This window comes from Salarias fasciatus, assembly GCF_902148845.1.
Source record: "Salarias fasciatus chromosome 7 unlocalized genomic scaffold, fSalaFa1.1 super_scaffold_4, whole genome shotgun sequence".
Lineage (NCBI taxonomy): Eukaryota > Metazoa > Chordata > Actinopteri > Blenniiformes > Blenniidae > Salarias > Salarias fasciatus.
Window position 1 is genome coordinate 8,117,691 of NW_021941229.1, and position 26,949 is coordinate 8,144,639.

The 26,949-nt window shown below is 44.2% G+C and overlaps 1 protein-coding gene across 1 annotated transcript in view; it reads right to left on the reverse strand.

Annotated features, from left to right (window-relative positions):
• vav2 (vav 2 guanine nucleotide exchange factor) overlaps positions 1-26,949 on the reverse strand; it is a 196,499-nt gene that overhangs the window by 36,126 nt on the left and 133,424 nt on the right. The window contains 4 exon segments of the mRNA XM_030084142.1: positions 976-990; positions 1,936-2,041; positions 13,655-13,723; positions 23,866-23,924. Of these exon segments, the coding sequence (XP_029940002.1) occupies positions 976-990; positions 1,936-2,041; positions 13,655-13,723; positions 23,866-23,924 (249 nt within the window).

The window sequence follows — 26,949 nt, forward strand, 5'->3', positions numbered from 1 at the left end:
AAAAAAAAAAATGGAGCCCACAATTTGACACAGTCAGAAACAGCGAGAACAGAAACTTCCCCTTCCATCTAATGTGATTACTTTTCCAAATCGAATACATTGACATCAGTGCTTTTCACAAAATTAGACATAAAAAAAGAAGGGAAAAAAATCCCTAGAAAAAGGCTTTAGATGCAACATTTATCTTCAAGGACGCTGCAAACCGTCTCTCCTATGAAGGAAAATAGTGAAGTCCTGAGGGAGGCTCAGTGTATCATGTGTGGGCTGCGATGCTTCAGTGCATACGTGTTCATATGTAGGTCATGCAATTAGGGGGAAAGCAATGATGAGAAAAGATACAAACTTCTACAAGGGGCATTTCTCAGGAGGCCTTATTGTGTCCGTGTGCGAACATGTGCGTGTGTGCCAAGGCTTTGAAAGTGAGTCACCCTGATACCCGTGGCAGTCCACACACACACATACACACACACACACACAGGCTTCATTTCTCTACATATTTACTATTTACTCGGCTCTGGCATTGATAAGAGCAGCTTGACTGAGGAATAACTAACTAAGCCATCTGGAGCAGATTTGGCTGTTGATAACTGGAGCTGATGAAGGGGGGAAAAAAAAGAAAAATTGGAGTGAAAAATGTAAAAATGCCAGTTGAGTCGAGGCCTTAATCCACCATGTAATCAACCAATCAGAGAGGCAGCGCTCCAAAGCCAGCAGGACCAAGTTTGTTTGTCTGGTGCTTTGATGTGGCAGCTGGTGGCGCTCGCTGACGTCAGTTCACGCTGGAGTCACGGGCCCTGAGTCAGACGGTGGGACCAGATGGGGTCTCCACTGCCAGCGTGCAGGGGTCACTACCCTAATCAGAGGGTCATCCTCCAGGGATGCTGCATGTTTGTTTTAAAAGAGAATGTGTATGTGTGTGTGTGTGTGTGTGTGTGTGTGTGTGTGTGTGTGTGTCAGAAGCTCAGTTGCACTCACCTGCATGTACCTGATCTGCAGCATGCGGAAGGTAAAGCAAATCACAACAATCAGTGGTTAAAAAGGAAAAAAAATAGCGTGAGTGTGCTCTGCCATACCCTCAAATCTAACTATTTTGTGTTGAAAAGTTGACATTAGATTCTCTTTGAAACTGTGCGGACTGTTAAATGTAGGAAAGGTGAAGAATTTGACCTAAAAAAAAGCTCAATACATACACATTTTGCTGTGTTGTAACCTCGGTCAGTGTTCAATCTGGCAGAAAATAAAAGTCTTAGCAGTTTTCGGCAGTGTTTCCTGCACGTAACGTCGGTTTTCAAACCTCCCCCTCCACAAGTTCATCTCAGATCTCGGATGTTTTTCCTCATCTAAAGCTTGCCAGCCCTCCATCCTTTCCTTTTGAGGCACTTCTTGCTGGATTTGCTCATTTTCTGAAGATCATAATGTGTTCCCAGGCTTCAGGACAAACACCCTCACAGTGAGTTTTTTTGGACTGATAAAGAATTCATGGCTGAATCGATAACAGCCAGCTGTCCCCGAGGGAGTGAAGCAACCACCATCCAGAACATTTCCATCTTAAATCCTAACAGTTGGCTCCAGGTCTGGATTCAGTCTACGCCAAACTCTATTTTTGATTTATCAATCGAGACCACCTTATTCCCAAAAGGCTTGTGGTCTGACGGTGCGCATGTTCATTTATTCTCTAGTTTTTTCTTTTTTTGGAACAGCAAAGACCTTTGAGAAGGTGCATTTCCCCTCTGATTGTTTAAAACAGCACTTTGACACCAACACTTGATAGAATCACTGATTGACCTCTGATTAATCGGAGGGTCTCTGGATTGGATCAGTCAGATTCTCCTGGCATTAGAGATGTGAAATGACAAACACATCATTCATAATTGATTGAGGGGAAAAAAAAAAAAAAAAACACAGAAAGGGCGGAGAGTGACGCAGCCTTCTCACCATGGGTTGTCGTACTTCCACCTTAATGATGTCCTCATAGATGTCGTCGCCATCGTCCTCACACGGCACGCAGTCGTAGATGTCATCCTCGCCCAAGTCGTGCTCACTGAGGGGGGAGAAAAACACAAGTGTGCGTGTTTAGATGGGCAGCTGAGTGAAACCTGATTTTCAAGCATCACCCCTCCAAAAAACACAAAACACTGCCACTTTAAACTTCTGACAGCTAAAAGGCAGCGAGCAGTCAGAGCGGTGTGAGCTGAGCTCATTATCTCTCACAAGCCCCGCCTGAGGCGTTCAACTCGTGGCCCAGGCGAAGGCGACAACACAATGGCCGGCGAACGCAAACATGCACTGATGTGCGTTATTAAGTGGCATTTCCCTTGAATGTGTTTATGTTGCTTTGACACCCAGCTGGCTGACTGACCTTTAATTAGGAAAGCAGCCAGCAGAGCGCAGACGGTTACTGTGGAGAGGAGCATCTTCTGGGAAGGATCCTCGTGCTCGGGGTGTTCGCACTGTATCTCCCCTCCTCTTCGCTAAAATGCAATTATTGTTTGGGAAACTTAACGGAGACACCGCAGCAGGAGAACGCTCTGGCAACAGGCCCACGTCGATGTAATTAGTGACAAGAGGGCTCGAAGTCGCCAAACAGGAAATAAATTATTGAATGGTGGAGATATTTAGAGGTGGAGTTGGCTGCTAAATAATGGAGGACGACGGTTTGTGTTTGGTAACACCTGCTTTTATACAAATAAAAAGACAAATGTCAATTTATTTACACAATCCTTCTGGACTGTTGCCATGAAATCAGGTAGGAACACCGTGAACCACAGCTTGATCGTAGCCATGGATACACAAGCCGCTGTCAGTGACTGGCTCTCATTCCTAGACGTATTTATGAGAACTTATGTATGGAGGGTACAGCAGATCTCATCTGTATATGTAAATATGCGTTTGATTGAACTACAGCTCAAATAAGAATGCAATCTTCAGCCCTGATTGCATCGATTCTCTTCATTTCCTTGATAAAATACATCTTTTTGTTCTCTTTCTATTTTCTTTTGCTGGGTAAAAACTAAAAAATTCAGTTGTCTTAGAAGCAAGGTGGGAGCCAACTATTTGAAATAAATAGCACAGGGACCAATAATAGCAACTGCTATTTAGCTGCCTTCTGTAATCACACACACCGGCCCCCGACTCTTAGCCGAACAAAAGAAGGAAAGCGACTGCGGTGCGCTGTGCGCTTCCGGTGCCAACCTCCGGACTCCTTGAACCTCGAGGCCGCACAATTTCCAACAAAACCGCCCGCCCACCGCACGGACAGCGGCTTCCTTCCCCAGATTGTAGACGGTATGATTGCTGAATGGAGCATTCAACGACGGCTGGGTGGCTGAGTTTAGTTTGAAATATTACTCCCTCAACAAATGTGAAAGGTTTCTGAAGCGAAAAAAATGCATCTTCACTTAAAGCGTTGTCCTGTAGATGCAACCTTAGTTTGATTTCAGATTAACAAACAGAGATAGTTGTCTTCCTAATCGAACCAGCCACACACACCTCCACCTAACCCCTACCTTATTGTCAGTTGGAAAAACACCTAAAGAAACATTAAAAATTACACTAAAGAAAAGAAAGTACTGCATATAAGGAGGTTTCAGGGCCAGCTTGTACCTGCCTTGCACCCATGGCCTTGAGCAGACCACTTTAAGCCCTGCAGCCAAAGCGATGCTGTTTTGCTCTCTGAGTGTAAGCAAAAACAGGATTTTTATCAAAATTGCCCATAAATCTGAATGTCATCCCTCTGCACTGTTTGCTTGTTCCTGATGCAGGTGCTTCACCTCTACCTGCCTAATGGAGGCCGTAACCCTGCTGTCCTTTTATCAATCCAGCCAGATTCAAAGTATTTCTTTTCAGCGTGGATGAAATGGGCTATTTCGTTGGAACTTCTGTGCTCTTTATTAATTCATGAATAGGCCTGAAAAGCTTGTTGGTAATTCGGACTCGTTCCTCGGTGGCGTGGCTGCATGAGACCTTCTGTATCGACCGTCAAAGCTAAAACATTCCTCCTTCCGCTGTCTGTGTGAACACGGGACACAACAAATGAGAGAGGACAGAAGTGTCCTCAATCAAACTTTCAAGATCAGCATAATGCTCATGCGGGGGTTGTAAGAGGTTTTAATTGAGGTGGCTTAGTTCACTCGCTTTCTCCTTCTTTATTAAGTGAAAGTGGCTCGTATTGAGCACTGAGAAGGCTGTGTGGGCTGAAGCCATCCCCGCAGCATCTCCCTCCTGAACTTTGAGACTACAGTGAGCTCCCCAGAGATCCATGTGGTCCAAGTTTGGGGGGGAGGTTTCAGAAAAGCAGATGTTGAACTTCATCTTGTTCTCACTCCTTGGAGAGAGTGTTTTATGAGGGAGGTTTAGTGCAGTAATCTGAATATGACCTATGAAAAGATCTGAGAGGAGCAGCTCCTCCAGGGAGAGCATGATGGAGGAGATGGAGGACAGCCTGAATGAGGTCTTTCCCCTCCTCTTTTATTCAGTGGCTCTGTACGAGCTCTGGGACTCAATACGTGCTTCCCATCAGCGGCTTGGTTTTCATCATCTTTACATACCAGTGCTGATTAGCGATAGCTTGTCTGAATCGGGAACATTTCCGATACGCGTTGGCACTTAAACCTCGCATTCCCTTTCAGTCAGTTATTTTTGTTGTCAAGGTTTCCTAATTTCCAATAAGTCCACTTCAGATGTGTTTAAGGTTTCCTGCTAATGATTACAGATTGATTTGCTATATACTGATGTAGTGGAGGGTTCACCGAGTTCAACTTAAATCTTTCCTCCCACCCCAAACACCTCGTCTACTGGAAGCTCGCTCAGTGTTTACCTAAAAACTTAAACCAGATGTCTTGTGAAAGCCATGGGCTTCAGACATGGTTTCAGGTTGATCAAATTCCAGACGGCGCACACCAAGTTTGAAAAAAAGCCGGACGACTAGAAAACCATACCAATGTTACACTCAATTTAAAGTTAGCAGTTTGACTGAATTTACAAGTCTTTGAATTGGGACCTTGAAACATGCAAACTATAAACTTAGGCACAATAAAACAGCATTTCAGTAAAGTTGAATTTTAGCGTTTCTACGCTGACAGTCTGAGCATTTTGTTGGTGTATTCAGTGGCTCTGAGCACCTCTGGCATTGAAGACCATGAAGAGGTAAATAAAAATATATATATATTATATTTATTGCATTTTATTTCATGTCTGTGAAATATACAAAGTATTGGTTTAACAAATCAAGCCATGTTTTTCTGCAGGGTTGAGCTGCAGAGCAGACCGCAGCAAACTGCGACACATCTCCTCCGAGAAGGAGGTCAGCCATGGAGGCGCTCTTTGGAGAGACCTCTGCGAGCAAAGACACGGCCAGCAAGACTTCTGCCGACACCATAAAAGAGGAGGTGGCACCTTACCAGGCAGCAAGCGGCATTCCAATGGATGGCGATCCACTGGAATGGTGGAAAAGCAATGAGTGTAAATAGCCTCACATTGCTTTCTGTTCTTTCTCAATGATGTTTACGAAGGCTGTTTTTCATTTCACTCTCCACGTTTAACAGAGGAAGATATGCTTTGAATTGCACTCTAAGATGGTTTCAGCGAATGGTTTCATTATTTGAAACCGTTTCACATAATTAAAATGGTCACATTGGACATTTTCAGTTGAGTTGTGTTTTTATTTAATGGGCAAAAGTATCGACAAATAAATGGAGGACAAAGTTCTATCTGTCTTGTGTGTTGATTTTTTCCTTGCTGATCTGAAAAACGATCCAATCGTTGACTTAAAACCATGATACGATCCGAACTGAGTTTCTTGATCCGTTGCACCCTTAGTAAACAGACACAACGGAAGTTTTCCGTTTTCACTTGAAAACAGTGTCACATAAAGGTGGTCTACAATAAAGACTAAGCATATCGAGCTAAGGTGCGAGGACTAACCCGCACTAGTTCATGAAAGTTTTAGATTAATTTCAGATGAAGCAAGTGGAAGGTTGAGGTGGATAGGTTTATTCAAAATAAGTAACAGTAAAGGAGAGCATGTTTCCAGGAATTGACTGTAAGTCATTGTCGCGGCTGCTGAAGTGAGAGAAACACAGCTGAGTGTGTGCACTTTGTTAGAAAGAGAACGAGTGTGAAAACAGAGGGACATATTTTGTCTCTTGGGCTTGGGTGGACATTAATGACTCATCCGAATGCATTAATGTGTTCCAAGCAGTGTGCGTGAGTCCGCATCACAATGCAAGTGGGAGACGGAGAGTGGGAGTACAAGGACCTGAGGACTCATGAATTAGGTCTGATTTTCTGTCTGATTACTCAGTGACGGGCCAGGGGGGGCGTCCGCTGCGCTTGCACGCAATCGGCCCGCGAGCCTCAGACTGCGGGTTACATCAGCGGAGGAGGGATGCGGTGACTCACCGTGCCGGAGCTACTGAGCATATGTCCCCCAAGGGCGACTTGGATACGCTACAGGACTTTAACTAAAGGATGGCGTGTTGCCTTAAAAACTCAGGGTGTGTCTCTTGTTAGGGACGTGATACACTGGGTGCAACACTTCAGTCGGGGTTCATCATAGCAAAACAGACAAACAGACAGAAAAGTTTGGTCTGCTAGATTCAGTCTTATCATTGTATGAAGCCGTACAGAGATTATGTGCTCATGAAAATTATTAGGAGCACTGAGGGGCCCATTTATTTTGACTGTCGGCAAAGGTTTGGACAGACCGGCAGAATCATTATCGACATCGCGGGAATACAAGTCAACTTAAACAGCCTCTTCTGGAAACCATCAATACCCACCGTTTGGGTGCAGCACTGGATACCAGTCAGCAGTTAACATGTGGTACTTCTGTTTGAGATGTTGAATAGATTAAGACGTTTGACTAACTTTTTAGAAGATTACATTCAGGCACACAGCTTAATGTCAAGGCAGTCAAATACCAATGAGTAGGCAAAATCATGGAAACAAAGGGCTGAGGTGGTTCTACGAGTTGCTCGTTACCAAAAACACAACGTAAACAACACTTCCCTAATATTGTGCGGACACCAAAACACTCCAAATGTATAAGGGCGTGAACTTTAGCACATCCCTGAAGATGAGCAGCCAATTGGTAAAAATGCTTAAGTTGTGGAACGGGGTCTCCGTGGATCACACTTGTTTTTGCCGTACATCTCATGCATGTGTAATTGGATTGAGATCTAGGGAATCCAGAAGCCACATTAGCACTTGGAATTCATTGTCGTGCTCCCGAAATGATTACTTGGCCATTTTTGAACTGTGGCCGGGCGAATTAACCCGAATGGAGGAGGCAGCCGGTGTTAGAAAATGCTGTTGTGTGTAGTTTCCCAAAGTGAGGAGGTAATTTCTAATTGGAAAAATATTTATACATATATATATCTGATTAAAAAGGATATCCCCACCTCAAACTGTGATGAACAGTAATTTAGTATTTGGTGGTTTTGTTACGCTTTGGCCATTCATTGTAATATTCACTATAATGAGAAATAACCTCTCAGTGGTTTTAATGTGAAAAGCAAGATATTTCTACTCGAAATATTCAGTTTTACATTGTGTTTTGAAAGTTCTACTTTGGATTTTTGTCAGTATTAGGGAGCCAATATTATTCATAATTTAAAACATGTCCTTACGAGCTACCGCCATTTGGAAAATAGTTTATCCCGAGTGAGTTTGCGAGGTAAATAAGTTAATACCTTAATACCACGGAGCTCCATCCATTTTCAAGCTATTGACTTTTCATGTCAATCTGCCCAGGGGATTAATGGAGCAAAATAAACTGCCAAAGAGTGACACAAAGAGGGAGTGACAGTGTTTGCTAAGGAATGGAAATCTATGTGTGCTTTTCGCAGAAGAAATGGTCCCCTGGCGACTGTTTCCGATCCACCCCCATTACATGCTTTGTCAACTCCAGGATGGAGTCATTCCAGATGTGTGTGTTTGTGTGTGTGTTTGTGGGGGTCTGAGTAAGACTTGACATCAGAACGGAGGCACGGAACAGGTTTAGCATATTAACCTGCGGGACCTCAATTAGGTCGAAGATGAGACTCTTGCATTGCTCGTTTTGACAAACCTGCATCTACCGCAGGATCGCTGTGCCGTTTATTTACAGCAAACACTTCTGGTCAGCTCATAGCCTCAAAAGTCCTCCTCACTGAAAATGAACTCCTCTGACATGATCTTGTAAATATGGAAATCCTGCAGCTAGAAGACTGTCTGCTGAATACAGACCAGACAGGTTTGACAAAGTCACCTCAAAGATTCTCCAGGTCGACTTTTTAAGATGAATAATAAAAAGTTGTCCCAGATTTTCTCCAAAATAGTCAGTTTTGGTCAAAAGAAGGATTTTAGCTCCATATTTAAATTGTAAGCAGACAACAGGTCAAACCTATGAAGCATATTTGAAGAAGACCAGTTGAAAAACATTATATTTAATAAAACTGAAGATATATAGCTCGTCATTTTAATGGACTTTTAGTAGATGTGTCAAAACTTTCTAGCACTTAATCCCCCCCCAAAAAATTAAAACTGTTTTTGTGACTCTCACGATGATCAGTGTTATATTTCCCCACACTATACAGTATCTGGTCATTTTGAAACTACACACAATGAAATTTAAGAGACAGCAATGGAAGACTAAACATGTTAGCTGGAATATCTCACAACTAGTTCGGTAAACTATTGACGGATAGTCGAACAACGTGGTTTTCGTCCTGGTCATGGAACACTGGACCAGCTCTACACCCTCCATAGGGTGCTCGAGGGCTCGTGGGAGTTTGCCCAACCAGCCCACATGTGTTTTGTGAATTTGGAGAAGGCGTTTGCCCACGTCCCTTGTGGTGTCTTGTTGGGGGGTGCTTTGTGAGTACGGAGTCCGGGGCCCTTGTTAAGGGCTGTTTGGTCTCTGTATGACCGAAGCAGGAGCCTGGTCCGCATTGCTGGCAGTACGTCGGACCTGTTCCCAGTGCATGCTGGACTCCAGCACGGCTGACCTTTATCACCGGTTCTGTTCATAATCTTTATGAACAGAATTTCTAGGTGCAGCCAGGGGCTGGAGGGGGTACGGTTTGGTAGCTGCAGGATTTTGTTTCTGCTTTTTGCAGATGATGTCGTCCTGTTGGCTTCATCGAACCTGGACCTACAGCATGCACTGGGGCGGTTTGCAGCCGAGTGTGAAGCGACAGGGATGAGGATCAGGATCTCCAAATCTGAGGCCATGATCATCGACCGGAAGAAGGTGGCTTGCCCTCTCCAGGTCGGTGGAGAGACCCTGGCCCAAGTGGAGGAGTTTAAGTATCTTGGGGTCTTGTTCACGAGTGAGGGACGGATGGAGCGTGAGATTGACAGGCGGATCGGTGCAGCGGCTGCAGTGATGCAGTCGTTGTATCGGTCCATTGTGGTGAAGAGGGAGCCGAGTCGAAAGGCAAAGCTCTCGATTTACCGGTCAATCTACGTTCCCACCCTCACCTATGGTCATGAGCTTTGGGTCATGACCGAAAGGACAAGATCCCGGATACAAGCGGCTGAAATGAGCTTCCTCCGTAGGATGGCTGGGCGCTCCCTTAGAGATAGGGTGAGGAGCTCAGTCACCAGGGAGGAGCTCGGAGTAGAGCCGCTACTCCTCCACATCGAGAGGAAGCAGCTGAGGTGGCTCGGGCATCTGGTTAGGATGCCTCCTGGACGCCTCCCTGGGGAGGTGTTCCAGGCATGTCCCACCAGGAGGAGACCCCGGGGAAGACCCAGGACACACTGGAGAGACTATGTCTCTTGGCTGGCCTTGGAACGCCTTGGAATCCTCCCAGAGGAGCTGGACGAAGTGTCTGGGGACAGGGAGGTCTGGGCATCCCTGCTGAAACTGCTGCCCCCGCAACCCGTTACCAGTTAGCGGTAGAAAATGGATGGATGGATGGATAGTTAGGTAAAAATAAATAAATACAAATCCCAGACTACATTGAAAATCTAAAATTTACAAAAGACAAAAAAAAAATTACAAAATATTGATCTTTAATGCAATCATCCTGATCTCCAGTTCTGTGAATGGGATTATTTCAAAGCAGGTCTGATTTTGCAGTAAATCTCACAGCATGAAACGGTATCTGAGGTGAAGTGGTCAAGTATCCTTTTTAGAATTCATTGCTGTTTTGATCGCCTAGCTATTTGGTATGAAACATGTGAAATCAACACTGAATTAACGAACATTTAAATATCTTTATAGTAATCATAAGTGTTGAAACATTGCACTACTTTCAAATGCATGTTTCAAACAAATTGTTCGCATGTAATTCAATTTAGTTGCACCATCATCACAGCAATTTCACTTTATTTGACTCTGGGCTGCAAAAAAGATCCACGATTCAGTCTGCCAGCATAAAAACCTGGTTTTAAATGTCAACTCTGAATCTATTTTTGCTTTTCTTTCAATAACCGTTAGCATGACTGTCCTCATACCATTGAGCTTAATGATGCAGTCTTATTGTTTTTCATTGTTGGCTGCAATATCCTGCTTTTTCCTCCTCGTCTTTCCACACCTGATATTTTTGGGCAGACCACTGCTGTTTTATTCCTCGCACGCTGGTGCTTTTACAACGCCATATGTCCCTCCATCGCCACGTTTTCCTCCGGGAGGCCGTGGAGCCGAGTGATTTTACATCCATACAGATTGGCTATTATTACCGCGGGAGGACGATCATTGCGCTTTCCCTTCGCCATCGCCGTTCAGTCAGGCGCTCCATCATAAATCACATGTGCATCAATATTTCAGGCTAATTAATAAGTCTTTGAGAGCGGGGTGAGCGCTGACGCGGCCCACGTGCTAAGTGTGTCCAACTGCATGGAGTGCACGACCTGCTGATGAATCAATTATGCGTGGGTCTATTGGTGAGACAGAACATGTGGATGTTCTCCTGGAAAGGTCAAGAGCAGCAGAGCTGCTGGGCGCCATGATTAATTTAATAAGACCCACCCCCGTGCACCTAGAGGTTACACAAAGAGCACGGCGTTACGTTTCAGGAGGAAACAAAAATGACCTCAAGACGGTGGCTGGGTGAAGCTGCTGCGAGAGGAGACAGAGATGAGAGACCGGAGGAATACTGTCAGCTTTAACTCGAGTACAATAAGCAACGAGGTTCAGAACTTCATTTTCACGCTCGCTCTGCAGCCAGGCTCGGTGGCACTTGTTGCTATGGATACATGCACCGGAGCTTTCAATGGAGATTTACGTAAGCAGGCTATTCTGTGCAGATGGATTGAGTGAGGAGAAGAAGAAGAAAAATAGCAAGGCTGGTGAGTTTAGCCACTTTCCTGATGGGTTAAGGGCAGGAATGTCACTCTCATGACAGTCCTGAAGAACAATTTTCAACTCCAGCGGGATAGATTGGTTAAATTATAGTGTAATATCCCGTTTTTTTAACGTTTCCCTTTGTTCAAGAGCAGACTTATGAAAGATTCAACTTTTAGTTCTTTTTTTTTCCCCAAAACTTGATCAGAGTGAATTTTTTTAGAGTGGAAAGAGTTTAATTTCGGTATTTTTTTTTAACGATGCCTCCTGGTGAAATCACTGCTCTCCTGGCTTGGATCTCTCAGAGTTATATCTGCTCCTGCTTTCAGTGAAACAGCGTGATCCCCAGTGAGCAAATTAGGAAGAGCAGTTACTTTTATTGGAAATTTGACATTGATGTCTTTGTTTGGATTGGACTCACAGGGGGGGCGAGCTCTGCCGCCGCCGCTCCCCATTTTATCCTGACATCCCGGAAGCATCATTTTCCATATTTTTTTTGGGTGTTCTAACTTTCATTTGAAAGAAACATCTCACAACTTCATTCCCTGTAATGTTACTAGTCTTGGCGTAGCTCTCCGTGAGGTTTGGAAAACACCCACTGATACACCGAGAAGCACCACCGTCACCGATCACGCTGAGCCTCCGGAAAGTTCTAAAGTTAATAACAACCACTTTATCTTTTTTTTCTTTGACGGTAATTTCTCAGGGTGTGTTCACACTTGGCTGCTTCAGCCTGACTGAAGCAAACGCTGGTGCGTTCAGAGGTGTGAACACTTCAATCTGGTGTGTTAAAAGTCCTGGAGCGGAATTGGTGTCGCTTCTGTTTAAAAATAAACAAGAACTTTTCTATAATAATGCCACTTTTTTTCAAGTTCGGCGTTCAATCTTCCGTTACCTTGAAGATTCTAAAAACAAACATCACGACTCCTCTCTCGTCTTCCTGCTGACACAGTTTAAGCAGCGCGAAGCTAATCCAGCATTAGCCTTCTTGGCTAGCACATCCCTCATCCTCCGAAGACAATCGTGTATTCGGCGAGCATATTTTCTATAAGCTCTCTTTTCTCTTCGCTCGCCGCTCCCCTCGCTCCGTCTCCGTGTGACGAACGGCGCCCATCTCCCAGCCGCTCGCTAATTACTCTCCATTAATCTGAGGCGAGCGGCCGCTGTCACCGCCGCCAACTTCCACGACCTCCGACTCTCCCTCGCACACACACGGGGAGGAGAGCGTCAGCCTGGCGTCGCCACGGCAACAGGCAGAGTGACAGTGGACTCCACGCTTATGTAATTAAGCGGTTAGAGGAAATTGCAAGAAGTGGCAATCAAGATCACTTTTAGATGTTGTAAGGAGACTGTTACACAGCACCACGGCTTTCTGCGTTCAGGAGTCCATCTTCCATAATAACTAACTCCTGAATGCGCCACGGCGTCTTTGCTTACGCTCCGTGCAGCGCGATGAGCAACTTCTCTGCATTTTCTTCCCACTCGGAACATGTTTCAGAATACATTTCCCACACAGCATGTAAAGGAAACAGGTTTTTAATCCTGTGTGATTTAGAAAGAAATGGAACAACAATCCAAGTAGGTCGTCTCTCCATATGAATGCTGGTTTAGTCCCATTGTTAATGTTTATGGCGCTTTGTTCTCTGCTGCATGTGCGTGAGGTTTATTTACAAAATCGACCAGGAGTGCCAACTAGTGGCCGGGCATGCTAACTACACTGGTAGAAAACCCTTGACAAAACACTGTTGTGTAAACTGAAATTTTTGGAAATGAAACGCAGAATGACTGGCTTTAATGTGAAATGTTGTGTAAATGCTACATTATTTGATATATTTGATTTTGTTTTTCCCACCTGTTTAGTAATGTTTGCACTGTTTTTTGAATTTTACCTTTTGATTTGTATTGAGAAATGTTATTTTATGCTTTTTGAATTGAATTGAAAGTCCTTGACTTGTCATTTTTATTCTGTTTCACCTTTTTTAATGCACTTCTGAACATGGGTCTGATATGGAAATGGAATAAAACAAATTTACTCCAATAGAATGTTGTCAGAGCTTCAGGGATCAACTGCTCAGCGACTGAAGATCCACACGGGGTCCCCAGTTTGTAAATACATTCAGTTTGTCCGTCCTCGGTGTTTATTTTCTCACCAATACTGAGTCCTTCAACCTGCTTCACCAAACGCTGATCCTTCATATCGCGCAGTGCAGAGCGGGACGTGCAGTTAAGTGGTGGGGTTACAGTGATATTCAGGGGAACTCTTCAGAGAAATATCGCAATGCCTCACCAGGGGGGACAGAAAAATGTGTGTGTGTGTGAGTGTGTGTGTGTGTGTGTGTGTGTGTGTGTGTGTGGGTGTTTTGCGGAGGAACGTGCACTCACTCTGCCAGCTCCTCCAAGCTGCGGTACACATCGTCCTCGTTCAGAGCGGTGTCCTCCGACGGGAAAGGCCTGGTAAACACACACACACAAATAGGAACAGCGTGAGAGAAGGGACAAGGTGTGTTTCATCACTGCACACACACACAAACACACACACTGCAGTTTCCAGCCGTTTGGAAAGGTGCGCGTTCTATCTGTCAGCTTGTCGCTCCGGCAGCGGGATCTATTCAACAGAGGATCCCATCACTCACAAACAACAGTGTCAGAAGACATCAACACGTCGCGGCCGACAGATAAAGAAGCCGCCGTCTTCCCACGGCCAACTTTTCCCGGAGATACGGCGAGGAAAAACAGCATCTTTACTCCCCGACTCAGATGGACAGACAGGTGTCTCCTGAATCCTCTCAGAGAAGCTCACAGAGCTGGAGTTATTGCTCCGCAGATCGTGACCTTCACGGGGGAAACAAACATGTTGGGCGCTGCGAGAGAAACGGCGTGATTCACCTCCTTCTTCATGTCGCCCAGCGATACCTCCGGGGCGTGGCGGAGCATCAAAACACTAATGGTTAATCAATTAGCTCATGGATTTATCTGGAAGATGGGATTTCTGCAAATCAAGGTGCAAACGGCCAACCGTGCTAATGACTCCTCTTTTTTTTTTTTTTTCATTGTGAGGTCGGTAAATTACAGCTTATTATCTTCACGCCGAGCACAATCGAAACGAGCAACGTGGCTCATCTGCAGCTCCAGCAGCCCTGAGATGAAGTGTTTATCATTTGCATTATTCCTGAGAGCCACTCGGGAGCGGGTCGGTCGCCGGATGCGTCGTCGATGCGTCTCGTTGAGGATTGCTCGGTTACCGTCTTCCCCTCCGGCGGAACATCCCACGCAGCTGACCTTGGTTCCCTCCACCCAACACACCATTTGTTTTTCTCTTGTCAACAAACCGGGACGCACACGCAAACACACACACACTCCGGTGAAGAAAACATTCAAACAGACAGTGTGGGAGGAGAGAGATTCATCACCGTATGTTAGTTTTCCACTGATAAACAGCGATTATACGATGTTCCCTCAACATCTGTGAGGAAAGAAATGTTTCTTATTGCTTTAAGCAAAAATGTGAAGGTCCACGTTCATCTTGAATTAATTGGATTTTTATTTGTTAGTAGTTATTCCAACAAAATCACTTCATTACTGTCACAGTTCTACTCATTTATCATTTCAGTTTTACACTTTTTACAACTTTTGATAATATTTGAATAAACTGCGGCAGAAAGAAGAATTACTTTAATCTGTTCCACATCCAGATATTTTAAATTAATGTAAAGTTATAGAATGTAAAATTAAAACATTGGATGACATTAGTATCTATATATTATATTTAATATAATATTTGGGCAGCCTGGTTATTAGAAAATGTGATGACTGAACATTGCCAAACAATTTTTACATGTATGGGACTAATTATTATTCTATTTGTTAAATAAAATGAAGTGTAACATTCACATTCAAATATGTGTGATATCAACACACACTCAAGTTTTTTCATTATTAATCTTTTTATGATAATTACCATTATGTTGTATGTTAACACTGCAAGATTTATGTTGATTAGCATCCTCTGCATGAGGAAAGTTTACTGAAAAAACTCACACTAGATGGGGTTAGTTCTAGGGTTAGTTAATTCTAATGATCAAAGCACCAAAACACACAGACAGAGAACTATTTTCTTCCCAAATGAGAAACCATTTTTCACAACTCCTCTTGAAAATTTAAAAAAAAAAAATAATTGCAAAACAAACAAACAAACAAACAAAACAAAACAAAACAAAAAACTAGAGAGCCAAAACAAAGCCTTCCTGCTGTGTGTGAGGCTCCTGCTAACTTCAGGCTTGGCGGTGAATCTTTCCCCGGCCAGTCATAACAAACCACTTTAACCATGATTAAAATTTTAAACCTTATTACTGATTGTCGATCATTTCACTGCAGCGTACCATAAAACCTGCAGTTGCTTCATCCCTGCTGAGGTTTAACCCCAAACACCCGGAGCGGAAACAAGCTTGAGCTCCCTCGGAAGCAAATAAACTTCACATGCGCGCAAATATCACACACTGATCCTGCAGCAGGAGTCTGAAGGCTTCATGAACAACAGACGGTTTTCTTACTTTCAAACTTCATATTCGAAGTGAATGAGGAATCGAAAAGTTATCAAAAAGTCAAAAAGTGCCTCTCTAATCGGATCAGCCAGAACAACGGAGGAGTGTGAAGAGATAAAAAGTAAAGCAGCGTTTGATTGGAAAAACTCCGCACGACTCCAGGAGTGATCCGGAGGAAGCCGGCAGGCTCATCCCAGCAGCTGCGAGCGGCCACGTGCCTCGCCAATAAACTTTTAAGAGCAGTTCAGGCCTTAAAATTCAGCCGTTAAATTTTAAATTCAACACTATGGTTAACTGCAGGGAGGCGAGCGCGGGGGAAATATGATGCTCTGTCTGGGTGGCTGTATTAAAGCCGAGCAGCTGAAAATAGATCTGTGATCGTATGAAGGAAACTTGGCATCTGATGGCAGTTCAGCGATCACTAGCATTTTTCATATTCAAATTATTAAATTAATGGCTGTAGTTGTTATATTTAAAAATGCTGGTTCATGTTTTAATGCTACAAAACTTATCTTTTACATTATGGGTTTAATACACCGAAAAAGGGCAAAATACTTACATTACTGGTAGGTGTTAATTGTTGATCATTATTAAATTACTGATTATTACAACACTGATATATTTGTGGTTATAAAAAAAAAAAATCATTCCTGTCAATGCAATAAAATTCAAATATTTTAATCTAATGTTGTTCTTAATAAATGATGTTACTGTTAATTTCTTAAGAAAAACATCTAAATTCAAAAAGTTGAATTCTTTCTTGAATTATCAGTGAATAAATCAGCTGCTCTTTGATGATTTTTTTCTTGCCTCAAATGAATCATTTTACCAACTGATCCTTATAAACAGGTATGTGAAATAAAACAAAAGTGTCTGTCGTTTCCTGCATGCGAACTGTTTTGAAACATGTTGCAGCTTTCAAATAAAGAAGCATATACATTATGGGGAGTTAAAAAAAATCCCAATCTTTAAAGTCAATAATATGTTTTATATGGTTTTTAAATGATTAAAAAAAACCCAACGTATTTCTGAAATTAGTTGGATTTCTATTTTCAACAAACCTGTTCAATGAAAATTTAAATTAAATCATTCCTGGGTTTTTTTTTTTCTTTTTCTTTTGAGACTGTTTTTTCTTGCAAGTTTGTTTTGGAAGCTGGCAAATTAGCATCAGCGCAGGCGAGTTTGTAAAAACATGAGTATTCCAATAGCTAGGGGATAGTTTATCAACACTTAACTGTATTTTGCACCAAAAGGTTGAATTAGAATTAATTTTATGTCGAGATTGTCAGAATATTTTTTCAGTTGTAACTGTTTGGTTTGGTGAAATTTTCATCACATGTACTCTACAACGCAACAAAGAAAAACTTAAGTTAAAGGTTTTCTTGGCATGATTTTGCTTGTCTGGCCCGATCATATGAGATTGATCTGGACGTTAGTCTGATGTTATCCACATCCTTCTTCACAGTGCGAGAAAGTTCTGCATCAGACAGCGGAGCTGAATCCATTCCTCTGATTTTTTATCAAATTTCCCACCTGTTCTGTCAGAGACCTGTCAGCAGGTTGTGTCTGAAAGAGGAGACCATGCGGGGGTCATTTGGAAATCGATCTTCAGAGGACAAAGAGACCAAAGAGGAGACGGCGGAGATGGTGGAAACTGATACTGACACCACGGCGCCGGACACAAGACCTTCAAGACTCTTTACTCCCAGGAGAGAATCACACGGCTGACATGTTTTTACTGTGTTTCAGGCCAGACGCCGCACCGTTAACTTCAGGAATATAAACGCGCCGGTTAGCAGGAGCTGGTTTCACGGTCCGGTTCCGGGTTTCATGTTGGTATGCATGTGTGTGTGTGTGTGTGTGTGTGTGTGTGTGTGTGTGTGTGTGTGTCCCGAGCTGCGTGACACCAGCTATTAGCCCCGGCGTGATTAAAGCAGGAGGGTGTCAGCCGTCAGGTTAATGGATGCTCAGCGATACAGCCAAAGGTCGGCTCGGACACACAAAGTCGAACGGCTCCTCGCGCCCTGATTCGTTTTCGCCCGGTAACTTCATTAAATCTAGTTTCTCCTCAAAAGCTAATTACAAGTATTACACACACACACACAACCACACACACACACACACACAAAAAAAAGAAAAAACCTGATTGATGTTGCTCAGCGTCTGGCCGTTATGAAGCTCCAGAAGGTGCTTCCTCCTCCAGAGCGCAATAACACGCCCACGTCTGATGGCCCCCTCCAATGAAATGTGCATTATATTATAAGTTATTAATGGAGTCCCGCAGGGCGAAATTTAATTACGCAGTAGTTTGTGGAGAGGCGCGCTCGATCTATCACCTCCGTGTTGTTTTGCGGAGCCAAGCACTGTCCGATGCTGCCGTTTTCATTTCTCCTAAATGGGGCAACGAGGCGTAATTGAACTGTGTTCGTAATTTCATCAGAAAGCCTCTGACGAGCCGTCTCCTGGCTATTCTCCGCCGCTGCGCTCTCTCTCCTGCAGGCGTGTTGTTCACCAAACAGGAAGCTGCAAGGAGAAAAGAAATCAACTGTCTATTCAGAGAATCCAGGAAGTATTTGTTTGTGTGGAGTTCTTCCTCACTCTACCTCCTGATTTGGGCTTTTGTTCATTTGCTGCGATTCAAACCCATGTTGGGGTAAAAATGGTTTGAAAGACGTGTCCGACCACATCGTGAAGACTCTTTGCTTCAGCAGCTTGTTGAGAACTTTTTCAAGTGAAGCTTCACTATTTCTGTCTCACTCTGCAAGCTTTTCTTCTTCCCACTCGCTTTTCGAAGGACTTATGAATGGATTCAGGTGTTTTACGTCAAATTGAAGGTAATCTGTCAAGTGCTCAAAATAAATAAATCAATGAAATAAATTATTACTTTACACATGGTTTTATAATGGAGAAATGAGAGTTTTCAGAGCTCACGTGAACAATATTCAGAATATTCAAAAAAGTTAGTTTGCCCTACAGCAGGAGAAAATCATTATGAAAGTAAAGATTTTCCCAAAGAAATTTATAATTTGAAAAAAATAAATGGAAAAAAATTGAAATTCTAATTTGAGGCAGAATTTGCCTTTTAAATGAGCTCAAATTGTTCACACAGTCTCTGCCACATTTAAGGTTGTAAAATTTCTGCACTTATAGTTTCTTTATTCCAAAGCCGATTCGTTTTTTAGCTTAATTTTTAAACAGAAAATCTGCTTAATACAAACCTGGAAAGATTTTGCGTAAGAGCTTTGATTAGGTTGAATAAAGCTTGTGTTTTATTTAAACTATGGGTCAAAAAAGTTGTAAATGTATCAACTATGAAACACATTTTGTGTTAGTTTATTTTCTGTATCTTAAAAGACTTCATTCGTAGTCCTAGCTATAACTGTATTTACACTGAACTCTATCAGAAAATTGTTCCTGCAGTTTCCTGTAAAAAGGAGAGTGAGCTTTGAGGCCAGAGGGTCAAGCTCTTTAATTTCGCTGTCAGCGCTAATGCTTTTCTTGGGTCTCTCCCCTCCTCCGACGGCTTCGCTGTAATCAACTCCAATCTGTTTGCGATCATGTCGGCGTCCTCGCCTCGGCCGCGGCGTGCGGGGAATTGTTGGCACGTGTGCGCTTGGAGTCGGTCTCATTGATCAACTCTTGTCAGGCAGCAGCAGAACAACAACGGCGGGGCTGTAAAAGTGTGAAAGCAGCTGGAACGGTCAGCAGTGGAAGCAGTTTCAGGTCCCAGGACACGGATCGGTATCTGCAGGGGTCGATACGTTCCTGCAGCTCCGGCCAGCGAGTGCACTCTGTCACTTATTGCACGATGCCCGTCTATAAAACCCTCCTTTAAACCCACCGCTAAGATCCATTCTCGCTCGTGAAGTGAGAGTATATATCTCCGCAAGTAGTGAGTTACGTCTCGGCAGGCGTGAGTCATTTTTCACAGTGTTTATGTGTGAAATTAGCACTTGTGATGCATTCAGACGGCAGGAGTGAAAGATGAGGAGCGGATGCGCGACGTGATAACTGCATACTGATGTGTGTGAGGAGCCCTGCGCCGTCACGTAATCAGATTGAAGCAACAACGGCAGTGGGAGAGATGATCGTCCAGCGGCCAAATGAAACGAAGAGGGAGAGCCTCTCGCAGTGAGCATCGCGATGGCGAGCTGAGGCTTCTTGCCCTCTGCGACCCCGTTTCCCCCCCCCCCGCCGGGAGGCAATAACACGCGCTCAAACCGCAGGGATCAGTGACGAACCGGGACACGAGCGCGGCGGACTTGAAGGTTATGGTGGGGTCGGCCGAGGACAAAAAAAAAAAGATAAGCAGTAAGAATAACAGGGCAGAGGGCGAGTCGGGCTTACGCCGCAGATAAGCTGTGAGGACGGGACGCACAAAGACACGAGAACATGAGGTCTCAGGAAGACGGGGATTAAGAGTCTGTGATTCGCTTTTGACTCAGTGACACATCTGAACAGCTGTGGGTTGAAAAATCCGATGATATCTTTGATATTCTACGCTAATGTCCATGCAAATGTTATATATACTTCATTTACAAGTTTTTACAAGAGATGAAAAAAAACTGAAAGAAAGTCTAAATAAAGTGAAGAAAAGGTTTAAAATAATTCTTTACCTTCAATGAACCACTTTAAACTAAGCTGCACTGGCTCGCTGACACAGTGACAGACCTGAACTATCGCGGCCTGATTACAGCGAACAGACGCGATCAATGAGCTTCACCAGGACGTCGATGGTCACGCCTGAAGCGATGTAACTCAGAGACTCGATATGGCGAAGAACTTTCTGGCTGTCGGACGGACCCGGAGTCGTTTAAACGATTTAGGATCACGGGGTTATTGTGCGTCCAGGCGCCCCCGCTTTAAACTGGACAAGAGCTTTTAATTCACTGTCTTTTAAAAATCCATTATCCAAAGTGCTTTCTAATTAGCTTCTGGAAGCATCTTCTACTTCCTGTCTTTATAAACCTGTTTGGTGAAGGGGAATAAAATGAGAGGGCATGTCTGATTGTTCCTGTTTGGAACATACCTTAAAGTGGATGATATCCCTTCCATTATGTTTTTTTGCATTGTGCTTTAAACTCAGTCAAAACAAAGAATCTCAGCTGAATCATGATGTGTTCAGGGACAGGTGTGACTGTTGGTTGAAAGTGTTTTCAAAAAAGCCCAGTTCATGACGGCTGACTGTCTTTAATTCCGGCCTGCAGCCTCAAAATACACATGAAGATGTGGCCAAGATCAATATTCAAATAGCTTGCAACTGCAAGCCAGGAAAATTTATGTTTTTACAAGTTTTACTGTTTTTTTTTTTTACTTTCAGAAAAGTTTCGCCGTTACACTGCGAATGGAATGTAACATATGAACGGACATAAAAAGGACTGCATCGCCCATAACTTGTCCATCCATCTGTTATGCTCCTGTCTCCAACATAACAACAACAGGGAACATCCTAAAGAGGTGTCAACTCCCTCACATGATGAAGTTCACATTCACATCTGTGCATCATTTTGACTTCCACAGTCCCAATAACAACATCCAAACAGGGATCCAACTACCACTGCTCTACTGTATTCTCCCAAAATATCACAACGCAGTACGATTCATTGTTCTTTGTAAATGAAATGACTACAGAACTACGAGGCCGTGTGGTAGACCTTGGTATTATTATTGCAGCAAGGTCTTTATTCCTTTTTAAACCTTTGAAGAAACAATGAAGCGGTTTTCAAACAGCTACACCTGGCAGAGTTTCACTCGCCCTCAGAAGAGTCAGATCAAATGCAGGGTCCTCACTCCAGGCTCCTCTTTGTGCAGCTCATTGGTGGGAAAAAGAAACTGCAGACTATCTTCTAGCTATTGAAATACTGCTCTGTCCAGTCAGTCTACTCTACTGCATGGACTTTGCAGCTCCTTAAGACCCCATTTACATGACATTTCAAGTGGAAAAAGTGTCCAAAATGACTATGCTGTAATTGAGGCTTTAAAAATAAAACTGAATTGAATTGAAAAGCTGAAGTAAAAGGACAGAATTTTTGTGTTTTCATTTCATTGGTATTAAGGCGACTCTCAACCATAACACTGCAAAGTCCCAGCCTTTTCAAAAGGTGATTTCCAGGAAAGATCAAGAGTCTGACCCTCACAGACTGACACGAACCTCCAACGTGTGAAAAAGTCTTTGGGATTATGGAGGACCCTCCCCCTCCCCCCTCCCGCTCTGCTTGTGGCTGTTTAATAATCTCGGTGCCAGTTTCTTTGGCCAAATCTTGCGACTGCTCATGACAGCAGTGTGTGTGCAGGCATGCCACACGTATTGGCTGTGTTTGCACGGTCGGGGGTGTCCATTGAGAGAACCAGAGCGACAGCTACTTTCTGTCTCTGTCATCTGATACTGACATCAATAACAGTTGATAAGGTCCGATCATGCTCACAGGCACTCTCATGGTTTTGTATTAGTGATTGATAAAAACAGCAACTTATGTGGGATCAATCAAGCATTTCCTTTGTCTAACAGATCTGATTCAGATACTGCACATCCTCAGTAAACGCAGCATAAATCCACAGCTGAACCTAAATCTGTTGCAGCTGATCACCAAACACACACGTGTTAAGCTCAGGTGTGAACCTGGAGTGATATGCCCCGAAAACCACTTTGCAACCTTTTTTCTGAAAGGTGCGATATGAGACCGATAAAGTGTGTGAGCAGACCTGGAGGGCAGGAACGCTGCACCTATAGGGGAACGCCACCTATGGGCGCAGTCTGTGCTGTCAGGCTGAACTCAGATGACAGGGGCTTCGAGGCGAGACGTTCTGACAAGTTCTTGGACCCTTGAACGCAGCTGACCTCGTCTCAAGCAGAGTTATCAATGATTTGGAAAGGAGATCTAAACGTACGTATCCACGAGTCATTCAGCAGTACAGGATGTTTAAAGTAGGAATATTTTAATAAATACTGAACATTCACATCAGCGTCAGCTTTTTTCTTATCATTCCAGGAGCCAAACTTAACCTCACTAAAAAAAAGGAAGAGAAGGAAGAGGTTAGGGACATTTAAATGCTTGTTAAAGGATGTAAACAAACATCTTCATTCCCCAGTTTATCCAGACAGATGTTAGGAGCTTTGATAAGGAGATGGTTTTGATCAATAAGAACTCTTGAGGATGTGGCAATTAGTTCACATTGTTCACAATGCACAGAAACCCAGTGAAAAGTGAAAATGCATCATATTTGCATTGTTTTGTTTCAGCAGAGCTTCGTGTTTACGTCCCAGAAATGCTGAAACAACGTTGTTTTCCAGTTCAGCCACTAATAGGTGCTGTTGGTTGTTTTTATAGCAAAACCACTCACGCAGGGAGACAACAAATTAAAGTCAAACTGTTTTAGAAAAGTTGCGTTTCTTCCTTCGGTTTAACAGATACACAAAAAATGTAAATAAAATGTGTTTTCTTCAAGTAACTTGAATCGACCAGTGATTCACACAGGGAAAAAGTCCCCGCCGATGGTCAGTGTGATCAGGCTGTGAATTTACCAGAAGTTGTCTTTATTAATGACTCGGGGCTTTCTCTGTGACTCTTCCTCCCTCTCCTCCCTTCTTTCCCTGGCAGGACTCCTAATGGGTCCTCTCCATCAACTCATTACCCGGGACAGATAAAAAATGGCTTTTCATGTGGCGCCGGCGCGCCACCGAGCTCTGAAACACGGTCAGCAATCGGAAGCTCAACCGGGGGAAACCGATAAAGAAAGTGCGAAGGATTTCCACATTCCCACCGCTACAGAGGGACTTCTCCTGCATACAATAACGGAGCGGCTTGACTGACAGATGGAAACGTGCGGAGGATTACTTGGCCTCGCGAGATAATGGCGACTAAAAGCTGCAGCTAATTGCCGAAAATGTAAATTGGCTTTTAAATGAGCAGCAGATGTTAATGGCCACATCCATTTTAATAGGGGCCTCTAAGAAAAAAAACGCGGGACACGTCCGTCCAGATGGTTTCCTTTGACACGCAGCGATTCTGCTCGACAAGCGGCGAATGAAGGAGATAGAAGCGACACACGTACCTGATGCCTTTGATCTGTGCAATGCTGTGGTGGGAGATTCTCGACAGGGCTGAGATGACCTGAAATCAGCAGAGAGAGAGAGAGAGAGAAACGGTTGAGTCAAGACTGTGCTGAAAAGTCTTCATACGGCTCTTAATATACACAGCGGATAGAAAATCAGTCCACAGCAAACATGCAGTTCACAGGAACATAAACTAGTCGGCGGCGCAGCAGCGAATGGGTCCTTCACAACTTGGGCTCCAGCGACTCTGAGTTTGTTCCCCACATGTTTTCCAGCCAAACGAAAACAACTGATGCAGTACGATTTACAGCAGGGGGGGACATCGACACCCAGCACCAGTTACAGATGGTGCTCGACATGTTAGAAAAGGTTGTTCCAGGCAACGGCGGAGCCCTGCGACTGATGTAACAGAGTGCAAGGTGACTGCTTTGAAGGGAGTGGTGGCCAAATTCTCATCAATTTTTTTTTTTTAATTGGTTCGGTCTTGAAACTGTTTCATCACAACAATTACGAGAGACAAGCTGCATGTGGAAGAAAGAACAAGCTGCCAGAGAAAATAAGACGCTTGGTTCTGATATTCTTTATTAAACTCAAGGGGGTAATGTTTTTTTATTTAGCATTCAGACCATGTTTTGCAGAAAATGAGGCCTGAATGGAACCAAAACCTCCTCTTAACTTCTACAGTGAGGAAAGAAGGAAGAAAGGGTCAAACTGAACCATTTTTCTATTCAAAGGAAAGCTGTTCTTTCACTCTAGATGTAAAGAAAAGTAAACAACTCCAACGTAGCAAAGAACAACTCCATTACCATTACAACTGAACTGAAACTACAACATGTGCGCAACAAGAAAAGCGTGCTCATTTCAGCGCTGCACGGCTGTTTTTGGAGCACGATAATTGACCACTAATTGTGTGTTTCTTAGCAACCCCGCACGGGACCGAGGGGACGCAGCAACGTGCTATTAGAACCATCAGACAACATGTGGCGTGCTGCTGCACATGGTTAGGTGCACGTGTACCAGCACCGACGCAGGTACGGAACATCACTCACGTCCGGCTGTTTTTTCCTTTTTTTTTTTTTTTTTTGCATCTTTTGTAGCAAAAGGTTAAATGTGTGTATTTAAACAGATTTAATGCTGCGTGTGAGTCACATGCACGTGAGGACTACAGATGACGCGCTCGCCGTCTCAACAGAGGCTGGATCAGGATGATGAGGGGGAAACGCCAAACACACACACACACACACACACACGCACGCCACAGAAGAGAAACCCGGCCTGGTACGCCTCATTACCCACTCCGGGGTGTATTTCGGGTTGCAGCGCTGTGGCGGCGCCAGATGTCGCCTTGACAGGGCGGAGAAAATTGTTATCTCAACCCCTTCTTACCCCGGCAGGTGCGTCGTCCTCGGGCTCTCATCAAACGCCCCCCCCCCCCCCTCTGCAAAAACCACACAAAACGTGGGCCCGCCGGTGTTTACGTGCGAGTGGAGGGTCGCGTGAAGAGTGGAGAGCGTGGCGTTGACTGAAAACCCTTCACTCGCTCTATTCCGGGGAAGTTCAACATAATGGAGCGCGGGGAGATTACGTACACGTCACATCCATTCACGTCGAGGGAAAAACCTCGACGGGATGATAAGAGCTTGTTTCTCCGTGTCGCTAAAGACCCGTGTAATAGGCAGCCGTGTTCACGCCTAATGGTTCCAATATGGGGTCAGTCTCCCATTACACACCTCCTTAACATCCACTCTGACGGCTTTGTGCGGCGAGGGCCAGGCGGAGATGGAGGGGAGAGGAGAACAATACGTCGCTAATTTCGTTGTGTGTCTCTCTCTCTCTCTCTCTGGCCGCTGGTTGAGCTGTTTAAGGAATCACCGGGGATGGAGTCAGTGTGCCGCCCGGTGGCAGCCTGCCCGCCGGCCCCCACGCCGCAGGGAGGGGCCACAGATGGCGCCCGGCCCCGACATTATTAACTCCCATTTTTTACAGTCTTATTAGCCGTCATTGTCTCTGGCAAGACAAGAGGCATCATTTTAAAAACAGAGCAAACCGTAAACTGGGAAGGAAACGTTCAGATCAGTTGACATAAAGGGCCGGGTTGGTAAAATGCTGCCATAATGAAGTTTGGCATTTAATTGGGATTAATACCCGCCGCCGCCGCCTGGTGCGATTAGCTGCGGTCGGATCCGGGCGATCGCAGCTGCGCTCCAGTCAGGTTCGTCCAGGTTCAAAGGAGAAAGGGAGCCGCTGGCTTCCAGCCAAGCAGGTCACAGCGGGGCCACAAGCCCACCCCGGGAGGGGGGGGTTACAAGCCGTGTGTGTGTCACCTCCAAGCATGCTAACGTGACTTTCACACATCGCGAGGTAAAGTCAGCTGACATTAAATCTCTTCTTACCTCAGTCTTGAGGAGTTTCTGTCCTCATTCATGTTAACCTCGACACCCTAATGTGAAAAATGTGTCCGCAGAGCGACCGCCGGGGGATTCCTGACTCACTCTGGCTTCCATTAGGAACCCAACAGTGAGGGCAGCTGGGAAAAGGTGCCGACAACCACTATTTGTGGAGGGAGATAATCATTTACAGCGTAACGGCATGAAAAATATGACAAAATGCAATAATCTACAAAGCATTTCAGCTCAAAGCCAACTGGAGACATTAAAAAGAAACCCAGGATCGAATTATATGCTGACAAGCTGGTGGTCTCATATTTGGTTTATCATATGTCAAATGTGTTTTAAGAAGTGACGGGTTTTGGAGATTTTTAGAGCCGTAATGTTTTTAATGTGTGCAGGCCAAAGCTTGAAGCTTTTATCTGTAAAAGACACTGTAATATTCAAGCATCCTGCTCTAATACGCGTAAATATTGTTGAGTATTAATGGAGCTTTAACAGATGTGCGAGTCACTCACACCATGTGCACTAATGAACCGTCACAGATGTTGGTTTTACAGCTGATGAGACTTTGGAAGGTCAACCTCTTTTTCAGGATTATTTTCGAATTTCTAACATTCATTACCACAAAACACATTTCCATCTTTCCTCAATTCATCTACCGTAGCGTTTCAGCTTTTTGTTGACGTTTTTCTG